The sequence below is a fragment of the Mustela putorius genome, unplaced genomic scaffold (genome assembly GCF_011764305.1).
Source record: "Mustela putorius furo isolate JIRA1106 unplaced genomic scaffold, ASM1176430v1.1 tig00003911_pilon_pilon_pilon, whole genome shotgun sequence".
NCBI classification, from domain to species: Eukaryota; Metazoa; Chordata; class Mammalia; order Carnivora; family Mustelidae; genus Mustela; species Mustela putorius.
The window spans coordinates 568751-593497 of NW_025422058.1; the positions used below are offsets into that span (position 1 = coordinate 568751).

The window sequence follows — 24747 nt, forward strand, 5'->3', positions numbered from 1 at the left end:
TTTTTAACAATCCCAAAGGAACCCAATAATTTTACAGTGCATTCAAAGATAAATGTAATGGAAAAATACAAATACCTAATTCATAAATTTAACGAACCATTTTTGGATAGTTGCCTTATAGAAAAGTATAGTTTAAGCAAGAGCTTTTTTTTTTTTTTTAAGATCTTATTTATTTGACAGAGAGAGATCACAAGTAGGCAGAGAAGCAGGCAGAGGGGGAGGGGGAAGCAGACCCCCTCCAGGACCCTGGGATCATGACCTGAGCTGAAAGCAGAGGTTTAACTCACTGAGCCACCTAGGTGCCCCAAGCAAGAGCTTTAATAGAAAGGGAAAGAGCTCAACATGACCACCCCCCACCAAAAAAACACACCTGCTTTGTCCTGAACTAAGATTCTTTTACTCTAATAATTTCACCATTTGGATGAGCAGAATTATGAAACAGTGTTAAAGTATACCATTTGCTTGAGAAAATTAAGTTCTAATTTCCTGTCTCCAATTGCTAAACTTTGATGGAATTTATAGACTTATAGCTGGATTTCTAGAAAGTAAATTTTAAACGTAATTATGTGTATAGTATTGTACATAAAATACCTAAGGTATTCAGTTGTTTGCCTCTCATGTTACTGCCTCAAAAACAGAAAAATAGTTGCTTTGTGATAACACATAGTAAACTTGACATTTCTTAATATAAATAAACATATTACTTTCTCCTGGGTAGGTAGAAGTAGGAGATATATGTCTTAGCCTTTCTTTTTCCCTTCCCATTAAAATATTGTATGGTGGCATTTATAGGAATTTGTAAACAATTATCATAAATAGTGAAGTGTATTTATATGGTTATTGTGCATGAAAAATATATAGTGACTCTGTTTTAGAACTTCTGAACCATCACATTAAAGTTAAAAAATATATAATAAATAGATAAGTTAGTTTAAAAGTGTGAAAATAGTATAAATGTTAAATTTACTTCATCGGTCAAGTTACTTTAATAAGAGTATAAAAATTTAATATACCTCTGTCTTTCTCTTTCTTTTCTAGACGGATTCCATTTCTAGGTATGTTTTACATTTTTACTGACTTTTTTCTTATTTTTATTCTGTGTTGCTTAGTATTTACAGATTTTGTGAGTTAGAATTACTTAAATAATAAAAATCTATAGATGTTTAGATGACCTAATAACTGTTACCAGCTTTCTTTGTCAAAGCCTTTACTTCTAGTTCAGTAGTCATAGTAAGTCACTAAAAAAATTTTTTTCTTAAATCCTTAAAACAGTGATAACTTTTTAAGTTTTAAGCTTCCTAAATTATGTTAATATTAACTATGTCATTATTAACATCAGAGGCTGATGAAACTCACCGGAAATTTATTTGATTGAGTGTTCTGCATCTTCTCTTTGATCCCTGCTTTAGATAAAAGAAGAACAAAGAAGATACTAAAAACTGTCATCTAGCTCAAAATTATTCACCTTTTAGAGAACCTCCATAGTGTCCTTAAGTCTAATCTCCATTCCATTTCTCTTGCTCATAATATTTAACCAAAACCTTGTAAAACCAAAAACAGATTTTTATATATTAATGATTCTATTGAAATGTAGAGGCGATAGCATTTATCAGGAAAAGGTAACCTGAATTCATAACAAGATAATAAGAAAATTCACATGTGCAAATGAGATATGTTCTTTCTGTTCAGGGCAGACCTACTATCTATCAGTTTGGATAGAGGAGTTTATCAAATCTGAGCTGTTAATAATTTTTAAACAATTAAATGCTACTTAAAATGCTACCAATTAAACTATGATACACCATCAGTTTATAAGCCATGTTCTGATTTCAAAGATTTTAAAATGTAGAAAACGTGTGCAGTTTAAAATTGTTGAAATAACTTATCGTGTGAAACCAGTTCTGACTTTTTACATATAGATGTATTGACTCTCTTCCTCAAATAATAGAAACTAATAGTATTATAAATAACTTTGCATTTATTACCACAGATACAGATGATAATAGATGAAAGAGAATGTTATCTACTATTTTGGAATATCAAGTTAAAATATACTAAGTTGCATGTTAATAAAAGCCTATAATAAAGATTTTGACTTTAACTCATCTTTTAAAGATACGAAAGCAGTTCCACATCAGCTGGTGATCGGTATGATTCCTTGCTGGGTCGCTGTGGATCATACAGTTACTTAGAAGAAAGAAAACCTTATAGTACCAGGCTAGAAAAGGATGACTCCACTGACTTTAAAAAGGTACTTGGATTACTTAATTATTTAACTGTGTAATTAAAAATAATCTTTTGTGTTAGTATATTTATGTTTGGATATTATTCCTGGAAACTCATAATGAAATCAGTGTTTTACTTTAATTTTCTGTTTGGAACACTAAATGGTAGCTGTTCGTTTTTTTTAAAAGGAAGAGACTTTATATCACACTTAAGTGTCTCAGGCCAGTACTGTGATGCTGTGACTGAGCTGAAAAGAGGCATGGGCACAGGGTGGGCAGGAGGGTTGTGTGTGCATGTACACTCACACAAGCATGCACACCCACTTTTTTTTTACCTATTTGTCAATAAAAGGCAGCCAAACAAAGAACAAAGCTTTTCTTAGGATCATACAGTTTTTCCTAGATAACTAAAAAACTTGTGGTACTGTAAGTACTATTACATCTTAACGATGAAAATAACAATGAAAGAAGTCCTGGAAATTCAACAGTCTAGTATTCTTACTCTCATAATTCCTAATATTATGAGCTTAGTTTGTTGGGGGGAAAAGAAGGCTTGTGATATGTGTACATGTTACCCCAAGTAGTTGGCAACTATTTGAATGGGTGTCTTATAAGCTAAGTCAGCAAAAAAAGGAAAGTAGGGGGTCAGTTTACATTATGTATAAGGTTGTCATTTATTCAGTAAAGAACTAAACACTGAATTGTCCTAAGTAGTGAGCTTCTACTTGTGAGTAGTAGAGTTGGAGATACTGTCCTGCTCTTATGGATATTTTCCATGTAATGGGAGAGACCAACATGATCATACAGCCATATTAACAAATATATAACTTAGAAATTGAAAGAATTACCTGAAGTAAAGAATCTATTTCATAAGAGTTTATAACAAAGGAAAGTGGCAGGGCCTAAAGGTAGAATTCCTAAAGAAGTGAAGCTTCAGAAGCGAATCATAGAAGGACAATTAGTTAACTAGCAAAATGGAAGAAAACCTATTCTAGATGGAGTGAAATAGGAAGACATAGACCTATGTGGAAAGGCACAAGATGCATTGAAGTAATTAAATTTTCAGTGTGCCAGTAGAGCAGAAGGGATGGTAGTGTGAGGATGCACTCAGCTATAAAGCCCAGGACCAAACCGTACAGTGCTTTTCAGGCTATTTTAAGGGTATCTTTATACTGAGAACACTGGGAAGCTATTCAGGGGTTTCTAACGTCAGGGTTAATGGAATGGTTGGCATATGAAGTTGAGATTATTTTAAAAAGTTACCTCTTAACTTGCTACATATAGGACAAATTAGAGGGAGGTCAGAAAAATAATTCTAGTATTAAGAGATGATTTTAACCATCTATACTAGTAGTAAGTAGAGATGGGGGCAAAAGAAGTAGTAGAGTCAAATGTTAAGAAAGTATTCAAGAAGTATTTCACTTTCCTTCAAATATTAGTAAAAACAGTACAGTTACAATGATCAATACAACTGCTGTTCCATGTCAGGGTCAGGAATTCAAGAGAGAATGATAGGCAGAAAAGCTTATGGACCCCAGATGAAGATCACAGTGTCTCCTCAGCTCTAGCTAAAGTTGCTCTGCAGTATGTGATCCCTCTTTATCATATAACTGAATTTTGTTTAATGGAAAGAGAAAAGTTAGATTTGTCAGTGAAGTCTTAAATACTGGAACTAGTATGTTAATGAATGTGCATGAGGCAGATACATACATAACCAAAATTTTTTGCCTTGCAACCATAAAACATTAAAATATTTTGAATGTATCCTTTAATGGCTCATGTGTTACATTCTTTGTTTTAATACTGCAAAGTAATCAGTGGAAAATCTTAAAATATTAAGAGAACAGAAAAATAATTTGTTGTTCTGCCCTAATTTTTGTAGCTTTATGAACAAATTCTAGCTGAAAATGAAAAGCTGAAAGCACAGCTACATGATACAAATATGGAACTGACCGATCTTAAATTACAATTGGAAAAGGCTACCCAGGTTTGTACTTTTTCTCTATGTTACCCTTAAAAAAAATGGTTTTGATTTATTCTGTCTAAAAAATTAGATTGAAATATTCTCAGGTGTTTCTTCAAAACATGAGTTTGGTTACTGATAATACCTTCTTAATAAGGGATCAAAATAATACAGATTACTGATAACTTCACTTCTTTCTACAATAAATTAAAAATACAGAAATAAAACCTTGTAACGGAAAGTTAAAATATTTTTAAGCCAAAAATACCTATGTTAAAGGGCTTAAATGCTTATTTCTAGCATACCAAATGCAGCAAGGTATTAAAAGTATCTATGCAGAATCTTCTTAAAGCCATTAAAAAATTTTATAATCATTTTTATTCATTATAAATATTTCCTGTTTGTTCCCAAAATTAATTTGATATACTAATGCTGGAAGAAAATAGTTTGTCATTAATTCTTTTTACTTACCTTCTTTGCAGCAGCCTACAGGAGACCATTTTAGACAAGAAAATTGAGATAGCCAAGCAAAATTCACAACCATACACATATGATCTAGGCTATGTATGATCTAGGAATTTTTTCCCAAGCTTTTTCCATGGAATGTGGGAGACAGTAATCGTAGGAGATAGTAGTAGGCACATTCCTTCCTCATTCTCCACCTGTCCCCCTTAAAAGAAGTAGTTTTGTGACCCAACTATTTCATGGGAAATACTATACTACATCTTAGAGATTTTAGAGGTTACTATTCATGAGTTAAAAGGCACGAAACAGTCCTGTAATTTTTAAGAAAACAAACTTGTTTAATTTTAACATAAGACTTTGTAGTATAAACATATTTCTACAGTTCAGCTTTTGGAATCCAGTTTTAAATCACTCATCTAGAAATGACATCTTTGGTTCTATAAATGAGACTGTATACAGTCTTTGGGCATTCTTTTACATTCATCTTTCTTATAATTTTTTAAGTTAACTCTCTATGTTGAACTTACACTGGTTACCAGGTCCCCTTTTTATTGTTGTTAACAGCTATTGCATTGTAAAGCAGTTGTTTATGCACAATGGAGCCTTTGCTAAAATTCCAGGCGTTAAGCTAACCTTAAGAAGTTAAGAAGGCTCTACAGATTCCATCAGTTGATGCGAGTTTACTATAAAGATACACAGAGAATTAAGTCAGAACGAGAACATGTTTCATGGTGAGGTGTCATAAAAATTTGGAATGTCATTCAAGTTACAACTTGCTGGGGTAACTTAGACTTCCTGGTAAACTGGAAAATCATCATTCTTTGGGTTGCATTAGTAGCTTCGTGAGCCTCCTCACACAAAAATACAATAACAAGTTTTCTGAAAATAGTTCTAGCTCCAGAGATCTGATCATAATGTTTTCTAAATAAAATGTCCACTGCTTTAAAAAAAAAAAAAAATGTCCACTGCATCATACTGCTGTGTCCTGTCAATATGGTGAGTCAGCTAATCTGTGCTTTTACTGCTTACTACCTTCTCTGTTTCTCTGCTCTTCTCCCTACCCTGCTGTCATTTAATTCTTCCTAGATGTCTCTCTCAAAGTCTACAACTGAGGGGATCTGAAAGAATTAGCCAGTTATTATCAGCATGGAGCAGTCCTGTTAGTGACTATTTAATAGGACACTTGGACAACCTAGAGCAAGTTGCCTTTGGGTCATGTACCAATTTCTGATCCTATGGATTATGGCCAGGAAAACAAATTACTATTAATGGGCTTAGCAAATATACTGAGTACCGTACCCAGTATACTGAATGAATGATGGAAGGGGTAATTCAGAGTATAAAATATTCAGAGTTAATATCTTAGTTGGAAAAACTATGTAAAATTTTAAAACTGTGTTTTTAAAATTTAAGGGTACATGTAAAAGCAAAACTGATAAAACATTAAACTTTTTGTTCAGTTTTCGAGTATTTATCCTGAGCATCTAAGTCTACTATAAATCATGCCACCTGACTTTTTTTTTTTTTTAAGATTTTATTTATTTATTTGTCAGAGATCACAAGCAGGCAGAGAGGCAAGCAGAGAGAGAGGGGGAAGCAGGTTCCCCGCTAAGCAGAGAGCCCGATGCAGGACTTGATCCCAGGACCCTGAGATCATGACCTGAGCCGAAGGCAGCAGCTTAACCCTCTGAGCCACCCAGGCGTCCCATGCCACCTGATTTTTATATTTTTGGGGGGACATTACTTCCATAACTGTTCATGGTTATACATAATGGTAGCAGTTTGACAGTTGCATGGAGTTTTTTCCAAGGGAATTATCATCTTATTAATAGTGTGTTTGGTAATACTTGGCCAAGGGACTCTAAAATCCTTGAATCCTCCTTCACCCAGCCACCCTCCTTCCTGTAGTCTCCAGCGGAGGGAAATAGACTGTTTACCAGGAGCCAGTTTGATGAATAATACTTTGTCAAATGTCAGTTCACTAGATTCACTAATTATTATTTTAACAGCTTTAACTAGAATTATTGACCAGAAATACTAACTAAAGTTGATTTTTTTAACCTAAGAAATTATCAGGTGAATCATAAAATAGCTAAAATGTTCCTATATGAAGAAAAAAATCCTCAAAAAATGCTAATTTTCGGGACGCCTGGGTGGCTCAGTGGGTTAAAGCCTCTGCCTTCGGCTCAGGTCATGATCTCAGAGTCCTGGGATCGAGTCCCGCATCGGGCTCTCTGCTCAGCAGAGAGCCTGCTTCCCTCTCTCTCTCTCTGCCTGCCTCTCCATCTACTTGTGATTTCTCTCTGTCAAATAAATAAATAAAATCTTTTAAAAAAAAAAAAAAATGCTAATTTTCCATCTAAAATTTTATTGATTTACATGTAATGGCAGTGTTTGAGCTATTTTTGAATTCTTCTGGGTGCTTTTGAATGTCATTTTTAAATTATTCAGTCTTTTTTTTTTTCCCCCAAGTAATTTCTGCACCTAGCATGGGGCTCAAACTCACAGTCCTGAGATCAAGAGGTCCATGCTGTTGTGATGGAGCTGTCCAGACACCCCTGCATTTTTCAGTCTTTAAAGCATTTTTAGGATTCATTTGCAGAACCTCAAGGGGCATATTAGCCTTTGTTTTATATTTTTGGCAGTTAAATATAAATATAGATTTGAAAACATCAAAAAGAAATCAGAATTAGCTGAAAAGTCTCATCATACTTGAAATTCTGAATTTGATTTCTAACAAGTAATTAAAATACATTGATTTTTATTTTTCCAGAAAGAATAAGCACAAAAGCATAAAACAATTTAAAACAACAGGGAAAAGGAAGGACCCCTGGCCATGATTAGATCTTTAAATTTTATATATCATAACCATAAAAAAGAAGTTATGAAAAGATTAAAAAGTAACTTGGTAATTGGCCTTGATCAGACTAAAGTATGAATGCTGAGATAGTTGACAGAATAGAAAATTACATAAACATTTAGGATGCTGACTGGCTTAGTCAGTAGAGCACAACTGTTGTTCTTGGGGTTGTAGGTTCGAGCCCCAGGTTGGGTGTAGAGATTACTTAAAAATAAAATTTAAAAAGAAAAAATATATATTTAAATTAATGATGAAATAAATATATTTTTAAGTAGATTTTGTGGTTAATAGTCACAAAACATTTTGTTAAAGTTGTCAATTGGTAAAATTCAGCAAATTCACTTTTGGGAAATGAGTCGTTTGATGGTTTTTATAGGAAACTGACCAGGCATCCCGAGGGGGATACATGTATAGAAGTCGGTGTAAGAACTAGATACCAGGGCGCCTGGGTGGCTCAGTGGGTTAAAGCCTCTGCATTCAGCTCAGGTCATGATCCCGGGGTCCTGAGATCGAGCCCCGAATTGGGTTCTCTGCTCAGCAGGGAGCCTGCTTCCCTTCCTCTCTCTCCGCCTGCCTCTCTGCCTACTTGTGATCTCTGTCAAATAAAATAAAACCTTAAAAAAAAGAGAATCTATGGGGCGCCTGGGTGGCTCAGTGGGTTAAAGCCTCTGCTTTCGGCTCAGGTCATGATCCCAGGGTCCTGGGATCGAGCCCCACATGGGGCTCTCTGCTCGGCGGGGAGCCTGCTTCCTCCTCTCTCTCTGCCTGCCTCTCTGCCTACTTGTGATCTCTCTCTGTCGAATAAATAAATTAAATCTTTAAAAAAAAAAAAAAGAGAATCTAAAAGAACTAGGATACCACTTGTTTTTTGTTTTTGTTTTTAAGATTTTATTTATTTATTTGAGAGAGAGTGAGAGAGAGAGTATAAGTGGGAGGAAGAGCAGGGAGAAAAGCAGACTCCCTGCTGAGCAAGGAGCCCAATATGGGGCTTGATCCCAGAACCCTGAGATCATGACCTGAGCCGAAGTCAGGCATTTTAACCACCTGAGCCACTCAGGTACCCCTAGGATACCACTTCTTTTTAACTGGCCCTTCACTCCGAATCCACATGCAGAGCCTTCAGGTAGTGCTTTAACATGTGGTTTAAAATTCCAAGAGTCCTTTTCTATCTCCCAAATCTCAGGATTTTGTCAACTTTGAGTTGATAGCATAGTACAGGAAAGGAAAAATGAGAGCCCTAAACTCACCAGAAGAAGAAAAGCTTTATAGCTAGGATTTCTTAAAAGTGACAGGGGGTGTAAACTTTCTTACCAATTTTGGAGGATGGATGATTGGAAAAGAAAACTCTAGATAGAGAGGGAGGAATATGAAGCTGTGATAGACAACAGAATTTAGGCCAGTTTACTGGCTTGGCTCCTTGGATGCTCACTTATCCCAGTCCCAGGTACCTTTCAGTCAAGGTCCTAGAATCTGACCATTCAGATTAGCCACTCCTCCTAGTGATGTGCAAGAGAGACCTTGAGCATCGGAGAGGAAACTCTAGGATGTTTTTTATTTTGTTCCACGGTACTCATCCATCCTTAGCCCCTACTATACTATGCACAGACCTGAGGAAAAGTCACGGGTAGACCATGAGAGCTGTGGAGACCATTCTATTTCTAAGCATTCCTTTAACTCTTTCTTGTTTCAACACAAAATTATTTTCTCTTTTCTTTACCTGAATGTTGTGATGTATTTGAAAACCACTAGAGGAGACACTGTGGGCCTCCTTCAGCTTCACGCACCCTTCCTTAATTGCACTTATATCCCTTTTATATTTCTTACTTTGTTACAGAGACAAGAAAGGTTTGCTGATAGGTCACTATTAGAAATGGAAAAAAGGGTAAGTATCCATTTTATTGAATAGTCATTTTACCCCTTTATTGTTTTACATAAGCAATAGTAGGGCTTTTTGTTTTCTTTTAGTTTTATTTTTGTGAATGGTAGTTTTTTTAGTATAGATTAATACTAATTTAATTGGGAATGTTTTCTGGTTTATCTTCTTTATACAGTTCTGTGAGATCTCTCTAGGTGTGAAATTACCTTACCTCTCTAAGTATTAAGACTTAATTTACCATGTTATTCTTTTAACAGATTAAAAAAATGATCTTTGCCTTGATTCTGAAAGTGTAGACATTGTGATAGTGAATCTGATGTTTTTGAAATGCCATTTATCTCTCTTTGTTTTTCTGTGGTGGTATACTTAAAACATTTTGATCATGCATACATTTAGTTTAATTCTTTGGAAAATTTAAATCCATTCTTCAAGTTTGTAAAGATTCTAAGGACATCAAATTCTCAAATTTCTTTTAAGGTTAATGATACTTTATTTAATTTTGAATTTAAATACTTAAATAGCATATTTTAAACAAAAAATTAATTACTAGAAAAGCCTTTTGCCCTTTTTTATGTCTTTCTGTAATTTTTTATTTGACGATATATTTACCTGTATTTCTCAATTTATTATAGTTACTACTCAGAGGTCTGGCAGTGGCCATAGGAAGAACTCTACCAGTTTAGTCTGAGAAGTTGATAATGTATAAATGATCAAAAGTTAAAGAAAAAGAGTATCTGTTAGTCCAAGTGACTAGGGCTAGACCTACAGAGTTTCAGCTGGACAGGAAAGTACATCCTGGGTAGCTAGGACAAAGAATAAATAATCAGGAGCAGCTGATAAAACATCTTCCTCCATTCTGTTATAAAAATAGCCAATTTACCTTCTGAGCAAAAAAATAAAGAGAGAAATGATGTCTGTCCTTTTTTTTTTTATTTGACTGAGAGAGATCACAAGTAGGCAGAAAGGCAGGCAGAGAGAGAGGGAGCAAGTAAGCTCCCTGCTGAGCAGAGAGCCCGATGCGGGGCTCGATCCCAGGACCCTGAGATCATGACCTGAGCTGAAGGCAGAGGCTTTAAACCACTGAGCCACCCAGGCGCCCCTATCTGTCCTTTTTTATCTAGGCTTGTGCACACATGGTATACATGTTGATACTCCTACGGTCTCACCTGACCTTTGTCCGCCTGTCAAATGCAAATAAATTACAAAGTAGCTAGTTTACTTTCAACTTAACAGACATTAGTAATTATAGTATTAATAATAACTGCTAATCACATTTATTTAGCACCCTAATGTTCCAGGCAAGTACCGGGCTAAGCACTTCACCTGTATTTTCTCTTAACCATATTTTTTTATGTTAGTAAGTTTGTCAAAACAGAAGAAATTGCCTACAACTTTATAGCTGCTGATTTGGCAGTGAGACAATTTGGTATAGTGTTCCTGTCTTGCTTTACCAGAATAGTTAAAATTTTGAAGGTGCCTAATAAAATAGAGGATGATGAGACAGAAGGAAATATACTATTTATAAGATTTCACCAAGTTATGAGAATCAAATATGATGGTGTATATCCTACTGTTTTGGGAAGTGCAGTGGTTTTTATGAATAGTCATGGCTGTATTATTAACTAGGAGAAAGTTCTTTTTTCATAGAAGATAACATTTTTCTCTATATAATAGTGTTTAAACCAGCTATTACTAGAATAACATGTACTTAAAAGACTTTGAGTAGGATTCCATCTACTTTTTACATTACGTAATCTAAAAACATTAACATTTACAGTAAATGTACTGCTTTACTAAATATCAACATTAATTATTAATCTGGGAAAGAATGTCTTGGAAATTCATAGTGATTAAACTAAATTTAAATGGTTTGTATCTGAAAGGTGACCGGCAAGAGTCAGTATCTTCTGGGCGGTATGACCTAACAACCAAAGTTTTGTAGCACATTAATTACCGCTGCTTGCTTTTTGCGTAACACCCTAGAATGCTTTTTATTTAGGGGAGAGTAAAACCATACACTGCAGTAATGTATGTTGCCTTTGCCTGTCACTCTTTGAAAGGAGGTACTTTACAATAAGTGCTGCAGGTGCTTCTTCATCAGATTCACTGCGTTAATGCTGCACACAGTATCGACCCAGATACAGAGCTATAAAGTCAATTGGATAAATAATGGCTAGGAAACATTGTAGGTGGAGGAGATGAACCTTCTCTTAGATCCTTTTGAAATTTTAAACTACACATATTTTTAGGCATGTTTGCTGCTTGCGTTTCTGCTTCTGTCACTGTAGAATAATTGCATCTATGTGTGTTTTTTTTTCTGTTCTATGTGATCTTGAATATTGAATTCAATATTCTTGAATATTGGTTTATTCCTAAGTTTTAATGTAAACTAAAAAATATATATATTTTGAATATGTTATGTAGCATCTTACTAGAAAGTCAAAGCTTGAAGAAAGAGATTATAGAAGTTAATAAAAATAATAATCTTCATATTTACTTCTCTCAAAATTTGGAAAGCTCTTTACACATCACTGGCATCACATCTTTTTCCACACTGCTCCTGATTTGATTTTTGACTCTATACAGTGCCACTCTTTCACAATTTAGAAGAAAATTAAGAATATAATAATTAACATGATTAATACTGGTACCTTAAATTGATCTAGGAACGAAGAGCTCTAGAAAGAAGAATATCTGAAATGGAAGAAGAGCTCAAAGTAAGTAAACTGTGCTCCTACTTACAAGAGATAGTGCTGTTTATCAACTCAGGTGTTACAGTAGGCTTATAGATACTATGTTTCCGTTAATTGTTCTCAGTACTGATTAACTGTTATTTGTGAATTATTGGTATCTTGTGCTTCTCTTCTTTCTAAATTCAGGTTTTAGGTGAGCTAGGAGAACATTTATAATTCAGATCATTTTGCAATCTCTTTTGATGTTTAGGTATAGAAGAAGTTAGACAGTAATGACTGTAAGATTCAGGATTTATTATTAATTCTTCACATTTCACATACTCTGTTTCTTGGAGAGCAAATAGTGGAGGGGTTATCAATCAAAAATACTTTTCTTTGAAAATAAAGGACATTACAGTAGTGGATGAGCAGAGCTATGTTTTATTGAACTGTGAATTACCTGTGGAAGTAGCTGTTTGTTTTGAATGTTGGAAGGAACCCTCTTTTCAGGTGAAAAAATAACATAGTTAATTGATTGCCTTTTATTGTATTATCTTGCATAACATATCTTTTATGAATTAATAAACTGATACATAGGAAAATGTGACCATAGAATTAGAATTTAAAGATTTAATGATTGTATTACTGAATTTGGTTCCTTATTAAAACATTATCATTGAATGGTTTTGGAGACAAAGTTTTTGGAAATTTTTATGTATTTTGTTTGCTATGGAATTTTAGGACTACACTATTTACCTTTGCAAATCTCATGGAGTGAATATCCTTACAGTCAAGACTCTTAATTTTTTTCTTCTTATGTTCAGTATCTGTGATTCTTTGTGTTTTTATTGTATTCTTTTCCATTTTCTTATCTTTTTATTTTCTATTTCTTATGTTCTAATTCCTGCAGAACCTGCATCAAATAAAGCAAATTCAAACTCTGAGAGAGTTAAATGAGCGACTGCTGACTGAGAATAGGGCCTTGACAAGAGTGGTAGCCAAGCGCTCAGGGTTCTGTAGGCATCTGCAGTCTGTGAACCTATAATTTATAGTTTCATCATTTCTTCTTGGTAGAGCCAGGCAGGTGTTTTTGTATTAGTAAGCGTGTCTTAAGCTCACTTTTACAAATTAATGCCATTGTGTCTGAAGCTTATCATATAACTGTTAATTATGCATGGCTTCTCAGAATGTTAGAAAGTGTCACTAATGATATATTCCAACTGATAAACTACAATAAATTTAGGAAATGATTTAGGGATTTAAAGACTTGTCTGCACTTTTGCAAGGCTTGTGCACTTTTTTGGCTCTACAGATATTTTAGGGATTGAATATTTAAATATAATTTTAAAATTCTTTATTAGAAAGAAAATGGAACATAAGCAGTATAACATTTGACATATAATTAATACATTGAAGCTGAAGATTAAGCATGCTTTACCTATTTTTCAAAATAATACCATTTTCAGTGAGGACCACTTTAGTTAATATTCACTCAGTTCTTTATTACAGAGGTATCCTAATACATAAACTTACTGTATTTTATACCCATATATTGTGAACACAAGAATTGATTGGTTCCACATAAAGTTAAACTCTTCATAAAGATTTTGCTTAACGTAATTTTGCCAAGTAGAAGTTACATGCTTTTATCTAATTTTAAAACCAAGTACATTTTGATAACTGAGGAGAGATATTGGAAAGATATTTTAAGTACCTTGCAAAGTGTGTTTTAATGCCCAAAATATAAGCTGTTCCACTTCCTAGCAAATCTGGCAGATCACATATGATTTAATTCATTCTTAGTGGAAAATCCAGTTTACTTGTAACATTTCTACCCCCTCCTTCAGTTTGACTATAAAATAGAAAATAGATGATGTGAAGATTTGAGGATGTGGAAATGTGTTTTTTTGTTCCAAATACTGGTGGTTTTTTCAGTGCTTAGATATTTTCACAAATACAAACTGACTACTTTGGCTTATACTCTCCTAATAATAGTAATAATTATTATAATTTAGTGAGCATCTATCTTGGATCACACATTGTACTACCTGCTTAAACTTGGTATTACAGGTGAATCCTTTAAGGAATTTCAATAATTTAGAACAAGTCTAACTTCCTCAGAACTTTGCTAAATAGGCTGGTTTCCTTGTGGAATAGAAGTAAGTACTATGGATTGAGATCTGATGTAAATAAAGTAAAAGGCCTTGGTTTAGGTGCTGACAGGAAGTCTTAGAGGAACTCCCTTTGAGAGCCCATCCTAACAAAAACAGGCTTCATTTTCTTGGCTGCTCTAATATGGTGTGCTTGTGAGTCATAATAGCAAGTGATTTAGTACATTCCAGTTGTTAACTTTGGGAGAATAAACTTTTAATTCCATCATTTATTAAACTAATTAGCTTCACAAATCAAGTTTTTTCTTTCATATATGTTCTAGCCACTAGAAATTTATATAACTGACAAAGCTTGTTCATGTGTCTTGTGGTGAAAACGTAAAATTTATTAAGAATAACATTGTATGTTCTTATTGAAGTAAAACTTTTCCTTTTATTTTTCTTCTCACAGATGTTACCAGACCTAAAAGCAGACAACCAGAGGCTAAAGGATGAAAATGGGGCCTTGATTAGAGTTATAAGCAAACTTTCCAAATAAAAAGCAGCAAATAATGGAATTGCACATATTAGCAACCCAGTGGACCATAACTGACAGTCACTGGAAGCCTGGGAAGAATCCTTGGAGACTGTCATTTTTGGATATCCTGCCAAATGCCCTCTTATCTAGGAATTTTGTTTAATTTTCTGTTTTTTTTTTTTTTTCCTTGTGTCAAGACCATTGTTTCATGTTAATGCAGCTGCTGAGAAGATTTTTTTTTAATGACTGAGAAAACTTGTTTACAGCTCCAGCATATAAGGAAAGTGTTCAAGGCCAGATATGCCTCAGATATTTAACCAGTAAGCCTTAGTTGTACATAAATACTTTTGTGTCAACAAAAACTTTCAGCTCTCACAGAAGACAGTTATTCAACATTTTTTGATGTGCCACAGTTTCCAGTTTTTCGATATTTAATTTTTTGCTTTACATCTAAGTTTGGGTTTGTATTTTTTTCCTTCTAACTCTTCATGTGGCAGACTCTTCTATGTTTTCACAGCTTTCTCATTTACAGAAAAGAACACTCATTCTTCGGATACCATTGTTATGTATTAGGATCATGCTGTTTTGTCTTCCACCTGAAACTGAACTGCTTGGTGGAACATTTGCTTTCACTGTTTGTGCAATATGCATTTATTTCTTATATGAATGCTTTAAAGTCAATTGAGATTAGATTCTTTTAAGTCCTGTTTTCTGCCTTCATTGGTCACTTCTTTGTTTCTGTTTTTTATTATTGTAGTATAAGATGTTAGATTCTGTAATCTTCACATTCATTTTAGCAGGTACTGAGTAATGCTGTATATATAAATAAGTGTATTGTTTTGATTTTTAGACCACCACATGGCATGCTTGAGAATTTCCTTATTTCAAATGTCTGTTAATGCAAAGTAGGCTACTCCATAATAGTGTTAAAACAAAATTTGCTAACAATGTGATATAAAGACTTTTAAAAGTAGCACATTATATGGAGCCCTATCTTTACAAAAGTTTTCTACTGTAAAGTGCTTTTACTTTTATTTCCAGTTTTCATTTGATAGTATTCAACCACAATTCAAGTTGCATAAGATAATTGCTTCACATTTCACATACCTATATTTATCTGAGTGCTGTCTAAAACTGTTGTGCTAGCCAAAGTAATGCTATGAAATCATTTGCAGACTTAACCCATGAGTTAATGTTAAATGCACTGTTTTTGCCATGTGAAGAGGCATTGACTTTGATACCACCATCATGTTCAGACCATTTTATACATTTCAGTGGCCTTTTTAAAAAAAAAAGAAAGAAAGAAAGAAAAAGAAGAAAAAAAAACAGAACCAAGTACATAGTGAAGATGGCTTTTATTTGGACAAATAGCTTTTATATTTTCATCAAACCATGCAAAAAACTATTACATCTTTCTGGCACATAACTGTCTCCTTAACCACTGAACAGTTCAGCCATTTGAATAAATTGTACATCATAAAGCTTATAGTAGCTAATTGTATTATGGATTGTATTGTATACTATATTAAATGTGAATTTGTACCCCTTCATTTTAAAAGGTCATTGTGTTCTACTGCCTATTTTAGATTACTTTGGGGCTGGGATAGGGTGTTTTGGTAAGCAGGATTTTAAGTCCTCTTTCTCTTGATTGGTTTTATGAAGATATAAGGTTATGCTCTTACTACCAAGCTCAGGATTCTTGATTTTTAAAGGTACAAGGATAGTTATGGGAATTTTATTTTTGGTTATATTTGAACTGTATGAATGGTGGGTCTGAATATAGAGAATTTCCATGGTCTTATGTGGACATAAAATATACAGATAATTGATCAGTTTGAGTGACTGCAACATGTTCTGGTTGCACAACAGTTAGGCATGCTAAGGATTATATTTGTGAAGTTTGGATGCCTGTGAAGAATGATTAAATACGTGTTTCTAATATTTTAGTGTTTTGTATTTAGGTTATTTATTCTTTGTATCTAAAACTGAACAGCTACTGTGCTATATTGATTTTATTGGTAGTATTGAGCAGACCTTGTTTCTGCATGAAACTAGTTGCAAAACCCACTATTTTGGAAATAAAAATGTATTTTGACATATACAAATAAAATGAATAAAACTATTTTAAATGTGTGACCTTTTACTGAAGACATTTAAATTTGTTCTGAGATATTTAAATTCTGCATGGGTATTTTTTCACTAATTGCTTTACTTGGATTCCAGTTTGGATAATTTCTGAAATTGTAATATTGTGATAATTTGCACAGCATTGTACATGCACATCTGTAAATGCAGTCTTATTTGCCATATTTATGCAATCTGTGTACCAATTTGGACAAATGTTTATATATTTTACATAAAGCTGTCTGTATGCAGAATCTGAGGACTAGTTTTTTTATAATAAGTGGGTAAAAAATAATAACAGTAAGTCTGAAGATAGTAGATTTGTAGCGCAAGATTTCATTTACATAAACATTTTGTGGTTTCTAAATTAAACATGTGCTTTTTTTCTTAGCTGTATACATGGGCTTGGGAATACATATAAAGATAATATTCCATTGAGATGTAAACTATTAGTTCGTTCTTCAGCCTAGGTTTGTCCAAAGTTCAATCCCCCATCCACTGACACATCCATAACTATGTAACTATCATAGGCGGCACTTTCAGTTTGGGAACTTTGGTAGAGGATGTGTAGTAAGCCTATGTTTAACTAAATTCAACAAGAACTGAATTCTGTTCTTTCTGTTTCCAGTACTTTACCCTACGAGTGTTCACAGATGAAAGATACTGCTGCTATTTGTCCTCCATAAAAGAATTTCACATGCCAGTAATTCAAAGCCAAATGAAAAGCAGCTATCGAACTGTGTTGGAGAGCATTCATATAAAAAGTAGATACTCACCAATCCATTAGACTACTTTATTCTTTCGCTTAAAGGTTTATTATCACCTAGTCTTTCCTGGCTAATCTGAAACAGTCACGACACTCAGTGTCCACACTCACTGAGTCTGCTGTCGTAAGAAGCAAATAATCCAGAAGGCCAAATTCTCTCTAGCCTAGGACCATGTATTTCCCACAGGACATAATAGCCCTGTGGTTTGTCCTTCACTCTGCTTCATGCTAAGCAGAATACAGAGCAGACCCTATTAACAATTATTAACTATCCATTAGTGAAAACCTTTGGCTGTGAAGATGAAGGCTGACTAATAAGCAATCTTCACTGGTGTCCACGTTGTACACGGTATGTGGGCTCTGTGAGTATGTATGTACAACGGGTGTAATGTGCAGTCCAAAAAGGATTTGTTGGTAAAGAATAAAATTGTTTTTCCTATTTATCTCATAACTCTAACTAAATACATTTCTTGACTTTGATTTTGGAAAGGTTCTCTGGGGTTAAGTGCTGTGTAAACAGCAGATTGCTCTTTCTCTGAGGTAAGTGACACAGAGTGTCGTATTTCTGTTCCTTGCCTTCAGAATGACCAGATGACAAAGTAATAAATTTAAAAACATAGGAGTCAGAAGTTTAAGATTCTATAATGTAACAATAATAATTCTCTAATTACTGTAATTTTATTACAAGTGTTTTAAAGTTTATTTTAAGTAAGCTTTTTTGAGCCAGCCTGTCACCACTTGTCATACTTGAATCTCAATAAATATACAGGTTACAAAAATTAACTAGATTTTCATTTTAAAAGGCTAATGAAAAAGAAGGGGGAAATGTTTAAGAATCATAAATATTAGTAGATTTTGTCCTGAATAATATACAGTTAATAGGACCTGTACTTTGTGCTTTTCTGTCTGGGAGACTGGTAACAGAAAAAAAGAAATTACCTTCTCCCCTTCCTCACATTCTGTTTTTCTTACAGGTCTGATTTGATACAAATCCATTTCAGTTGGATATCTCATTTTATCTGTACAACAGGTTGCATAAATAAAGTCTGTGTCCATTTTATAGGTGAGAAACCTGAGATGTATAGATCATTAACTGATTTAACATTCCAAACCTAATACAAAGCAGAGCTCTTACCCAAACTTGATTGTAGTTGGCATTGTTTTTCCCATCTTTTTTAATTTTTTTTTTAAAGATTTTATTTATTTATTTGTCAGAGGGAGAGTGAGAAAGTGAGCAGAGGCAGGCAGAGGCAGAGGGAGAAGCAGGCTCCCTGCTGAGCAAGGAGCCCGATGTGGGACTCGGTCCCAGGACACTGGGATCATGACCTGAGCCGAAGGCAGCTGCTTTACCAACTGAGCCACCCAGGCGACCACCCCCCCCGCCCCATCTTTTAATCCAGGACTTTTTCTGCTATTATCAGTTAGTTTAGTTTTATTTTTTATTTGCATGAAATTGCAGAAGTTACCTGCAAGCCTATTTCATATGTCTCGGCTTAAAATAAGGACAGCATTTCTTGACTTTTTTTTTTTTTTTGCATTCTTTAATTCTACATCCTCATCCCCACACTCACTAAATTTCTTATCTCCTTAGAACCTGTTATTACTAAACCATTCTGCCCTATAATGGGATTTTTTTTAAATGAATGCTTAAGTTCAAGCAGCTAGTTGATGCCCTGATGCAAATTCTAACTGTATCTGGTAGACCATCAAGTTTTTAAAGATCTCTTCACATACCCACATGCGAAAGAACTGCATTCTTAAAAAATAGACATATTTAGTTGGTGATTGGAGCTTAATTCCCAACTTTTTTATTCCCAAGTAAGATAGGCAATATTAATAGTGCTATGGTTTTAGCAGCATATTTTGCTCCCCAGTGAAAATCTGTGGGATGTCAGTATATACCATGAAAATTGTATTTACATTAACCCAGATATGACCTCACCCCAAAGGAAAGTACTCAAAATAAGCCTAAGACAGTAGCATGACAACAGCATGATTTTCTTACTTACTTAGATTCTATGTTTTTAAACACTTGACAAGAAAAGAGTTTTGAATTCATTCAGATCTCCATGTAAACCGTAGTTTCACCACTTTATGTCTGTGTGGCACTGGTCAAATTAACCATCCAGGGTCAATTTCTTCAGGTTAATGATGTATCTGTATAAAGTGTGTTGAATACTTGTAGAGTTCAGTAGATATATGCTCAAAATTGCAATTATTATTACTTTAAAGAAATTACAATGACTTTCTGAAAGTACTAATATACTTGGGAATTGAATTTATTTTTGTTAAGATTGTTTGATAATGTCAGCATATTTCCAGAGAAGCTTGTAACATTTTTTAAAGATCTATCCATTTATTTTAGAGAGAGTGGGGGGAGGGGCAGAGAGAGGGAGAGATCCTCAAGCCAACTCCCTGCTGAGCCCAGAGCCCCACATGGGACTCAATTTCATGACCCTGAGATTATGGCCCAGAGAAACTTGTAGTAGTTAAAATTTTAATTGTTCTTCTTAGAATATATTAAAATAAAATTTTGGAACGATTTACCGAGTTACCATAAACAGCTGATTTTTTACTCTAGGGTCAATAAGAAAGATATGTAAGAGGTGGATTTCAGAGGACTTCCTTCAACCATTGCAAAGAAGGAAAAGGTACACCTCTCTAACCATGCCACATATGTGCCAACAGATTCCATGGACACTGGCTCTAGTGGTGTAAATCTAATCCATTATGGATTGCAGTTGCTGTTAGCAAAGAGGTATGGGGGAAAGTGACAGAATTTATATATATGACATGAAAGTTTATTTGCCATAGAAGAGGCAGGTGGTAAGTATGGGCCAGTAAATGTTTTAATACTTGTAATAATTGCTAACTGAACATAATAAAAAATTAATTTAAAAAAAAAACTGCTATTCAATAGTTGTTTTCCTTAAGATTTATAGTTGTTGGAATGTCAGGATCATCATTAATTTTGGATTCTTTTAAAGTTTGCATCGAAGCTTTGCGCAGTGGCAGTATCGTAGCCAATGAGGTTTATCCGAGGCGCGATTATTGCTAATTAAAGTTTGCATCGTGCTTTTCATAAGATGTCCTCTGGTCATCTCGGTTGTTTATTAACCTTCAGATCAGACTAACCTTGTTAATGATGTTCTGCATAAGAACTGTATTACTTTATTTATCCTTTGTCTGAAATTTATAGTCCTGTCTCTTATTCTTACTCAATACCAGACTATACATCTATCTAGTACTTGCTTTACTGTAACCAGCGGTAGAAAAACCAGAGGGAAGGCAGCTAAATTTTACTATTTTCTGTGTACCACACACTGTACTTACCTTGGTTTTGTGGTTCAAAAAAAAATTTTTTTTAAGCTGTTTCTTTTATTTTGCTCTAATGTGAGCCCCTTGAAAGAACAGGGTCTTTTTCATTTTTGTCTCAGTACTTAGCCTAATGCCTTACACATAGTCAGTGTTTGCTGAATGTTTTAAAAAAGGAACAAGTAAGGCACCTGGGTAGCTCAGTGGTTAAGCCTCTGCCTTTGGCTCAGGTCATGGTCTCAGGGTCCTGGGATCAAGGCCCGCATCAGGCTCTGCTCAGCGGAGAGCCTGCTTCCCCCTCTCTCTCTGCCTGCCTCTCTGTCTACCTGTGACCTCTCTCTCTTTCTCTCTCTCTCTCTCAAAATAAATAAAATATTTTTTTAAAAAAATAGGAACAAGTAAACCCAAATAATTAAATTCTGATATACACACTTTGTGGAAGAAGAAATCTCAGCTGACTTCTAGATTTAAGTTTTTTTAAGCTACTAAATATCAACATTCTGATTCCTGCAGACTTTCAGTCATTCAACAAGTTCTTGTTAGCACTTACATGCCAGCCATTGCCCTATGTGGTGGGCACCCACTTAGAAGCAAAGCAGGCAACAACAAAATCCTTGCCTTTGGAGGTTACATTCAAATAGTGGGAAGATTGAAAATAGGCAAATGCACTGTGATAGAAGATAGGAGCTATGGAAAAACAAAACAAAACAGGATAAGAATTTCCGGGGATGAAGGAGCAGAGAGCTGCTTAGAGAAGGCCTCACTGAGATGTTTGAGGGGCACCTGGCTGGCTCAGTTGGTAGAATATATGAGTTTTGGTTTCAGGGTTGTAAGTTCCAGCCCCACCTTGGGTATATTTTTACAAAAATAAAATCTTACACAATAAACAGGATAGCATTTGAGCCAAAACTGGAAGAAGGAGAGGAGGAAAATACCACCGGTATCCGGGAGAAGAGTGTTTTCGCAGGGAGCAAGGAAAGCAAAGACCCTGAGATGCACGCGTTCTCGAATGTCTGACTTACAGGCTAGTGTTCCAGCCACGTGAGCAAGAGGAGGAGGAGGAGAGGTCAGAGAGGCAACCAAGAGCTAGATTAGGGACTTCATTTAGAGATGTACCGGCTCTGTACTGTACACTAGCCTTGCTCCTGAGTGATAGACTTGCTTCAACAAACTTACTACTTTATTTATGCCCTTTTGCTAACAACTTGTCACTCTTTATAATACAAGCCTGTATACTATTTTTATTTTAAAAACTAGATAATAAATTTTGAATTAGAATAATTATACTAGAAAACTTAGACTAGGTCTCCTAGAGGGAAACTTAAGTAAATGTAAAAAATTTGCTAAGACTCCTGGCAGTGAAGTTGGAAATGGAAAAACATTATTATAAATGTCAATACTATATAAAAGAAGCACATCAGTTCTTTGGGCAAAATTAATATTTTAGGTCAGTTCTCAAAAGAATTTTTCTCATCAGTTTTACCATTGGTCTGTATACCTATTGCATTATCCTCATTTGTGGGGTTTGTTCATTTGTTTTTTGGTGGTAGTATTTCTTTCTGTTCAGGTGGTCCGTTCTCATTTCTGCTTTCGATACCAAAATCTAGATTGTAAGATGTGATTCTATAATTGCTAAAATGTTCCCCAAAGGATCAGATTACTTGAATCCCAGTGTGTAGTATCCACCATCTTTCTTGTCCTAGGACTATCCCAGGAATGGTTAGCTTAATCATTTTTCTACAACAGTGGTTCTCAAATAAGAGTCACTTGGTGAGCTTGTTCAGACCCAGCTTGAGCCCCATTCCTACTTCTGACTCAGTATTTAGAGTCTTGAGAGGGACCAGTGAATTTGCATTTCTATCAAGTTAACCAGGTAATGCTGATACTGCTGGTTGAGGGACTGTATTTGGAGATGGATGGCATTACATACATGGACAGTATCATTTGTCCATCTCCTGAATGAAAGTACACAATTCGAAAGTAAAGTCCCCTCTGAGAAACCAAAATGTAGGTATACTATATTAATAGTTAAAAGGAGATTATAGAGATACTAAACCTTGAGTAATACTAGTGGTAGTTTAAGAGATCATATGTCCAATCATAACATATACCTGGGCTGAGGAAAAGGACACATGCAAAAAAAATGACATACAGTTTGCCAAGAAATCAAAACAGGGGCGCCTGGGTGGCTCAGTGGGTTAAAGGTTCTGGCTTCAGCTCAGGTCATGATCCCAGGGTCCTTGGATTGAGCCCTGTATTGGGCTCTCTGCTCAGCGGGAAGCCTGCTTCCCCCTCTCTCTGCCTGCTTCTCTGCCTACTTGTGATCTCTCTCTGTCAAATAAAATCTTAAAAAAAAAAAATCAAAACAGAAAAGGATTTTTTTTTTCCATGAGAAAAGCAACTTGACAACAGTCCAGTCCCATACATTTGGTCAGGAAATCTTTAAAAAAAAAAAAAAAAAAAAAAACAAAGCCCAAGCTACCTGCATTACATAAAGCACCTCATTAGCACTACTCAGCATGTTATAGGACTCTACCATGTTTAAACATGTATCCATTTTTTCCTGCATGGCCTAAGTGGCTAGCTTTATAGGAATAGATGTGCAAATCTCTATCAGAGTTTAAATTGCCATCCTGAGACCCAACAGTGTCAGCGTCAACAGGGAAGTTATTAGACATGCAAATTCTTGGCCCCACCCCAGACCCAATGAATCAGAACCTGAAGATGAGGCCCAACAGTCTTCAACAAACCCTCCAAGAGATGATGATGCAGCATGCTCCCAGCACAGCTTAAAAACTTCAGACCAGTAGTTCCCAGAATTTGAGAACTACTGGTCTGAAGTTTTTAAATCCAGATAACCTGGACTGAAATTGAGTTAAATGTTTTTTTAAAAAATTCTCTTTAGACTTCATTGGTGGAAATTTAAAAGAATGATCACGAGGGAATAAGGATTCTCTAGCTGTGCTGAGAGCATGCTGCAGGTTTCACTCCCTCAATCTGAAAAGTACTGGGAAACATTTTACTCTTGAAACTGGATTGGAAAGGGTCATAATCGGATGAATTAATCTGAAGTGGAGCAGATCCACCTCAAAGGAAGACAGCATCCCCTGTAGTGGATGCCTTCAAAAGGAACCCAACAAGAAACTTTTGTTCGGAGAAATAAATGGCTGTACTGTAAAATGAGTTTATTCAGTCCTTATAAAGTTACCAGTACAGCCCCAGTCTACCTCAAGGTGAGGTACAGAATCACTAAGAAAAACCACACCCTTGAAATCAGAAATCCAAAGTCTAAGGTTGAGGCTGAGAACCCTCTTCTGCCCCCTCTCTACTCTCCCCAGCCTTCTGGCAACCACCAAATAAGTACCAAGTAACAAGCAACAAGTCTACTGTTGGGGAAGAGAGAAGAACATGGAGAGACCCTCTCTGAAGCACAAACTCAAAGAGAAGACTTAAAGGAGAAGTAGAACAGTGAGAAAACCAATTCCCACCCAAATCACAAGGAAAATTCAGTACGATTTAAAACATGAGACATGGAAAGTAAACATAGCAGTAACAAAAGACAAACCCAGCTCAGTTCCAGCGGCATTGACTCAGCCCTCCATAGGCCTGGCAAAAGAAGGGGTGTCACTTCCAATAAATACTATTTGCCTCAGTATCTACTGTTCTATACATTATGTGCAGCAAGCAAGTACAAAATATGGAATAGAAACTTTTTAAAACCCCATCACCAAGAGACAAAGCAATCAGGAGAACCACACTTAGCTATGACATGGATGGAATGACCAGATAGGAAATCTAGAATAATTATGATTAATATGTTAACCTAAAGCAGAAAAGGTAGGGAACATGAATA

The 24747-nt window shown here is 35.0% G+C and overlaps 1 protein-coding gene and 1 non-coding gene across 8 annotated transcripts in view; both read left to right on the forward strand.

The window, feature by feature from the left end:
* PPP1R12A (protein phosphatase 1 regulatory subunit 12A) overlaps positions 1-17067 on the forward strand; it is a 147965-nt gene extending 130898 nt beyond the window's left edge. For 5 of the 7 annotated variants that reach the window (XM_045069081.1, XM_045069080.1, XM_045069082.1 and 2 more), the window contains 6 exons: positions 1039-1055; positions 2116-2251; positions 4108-4212; positions 9348-9395; positions 12056-12106; positions 14624-17067. In XM_045069081.1, coding sequence (XP_044925016.1) covers positions 1039-1055; positions 2116-2251; positions 4108-4212; positions 9348-9395; positions 12056-12106; positions 14624-14710 — 444 coding nt within the window. In that variant the 3' untranslated portion in view covers positions 14711-17067. Of the gene's footprint in view, positions 1-1038; positions 1056-2115; positions 2252-4107; positions 4213-9347; positions 9396-11272; positions 11304-12055; positions 12107-14623 lie in introns of all 7 variants that reach the window. The other 2 variants (XM_045069079.1, XM_004752349.3) reach the window with 2 other exon arrangements.
* A 3509-nt stretch (positions 17068-20576) lies between these two features.
* On the forward strand, positions 20577-20710 carry LOC123388833. The gene has a single exon (XR_006603341.1). It is a non-coding gene; the product is annotated as a U4 spliceosomal RNA (small nuclear RNA).
* Positions 20711-24747: the final 4037 nt, after the last annotated feature.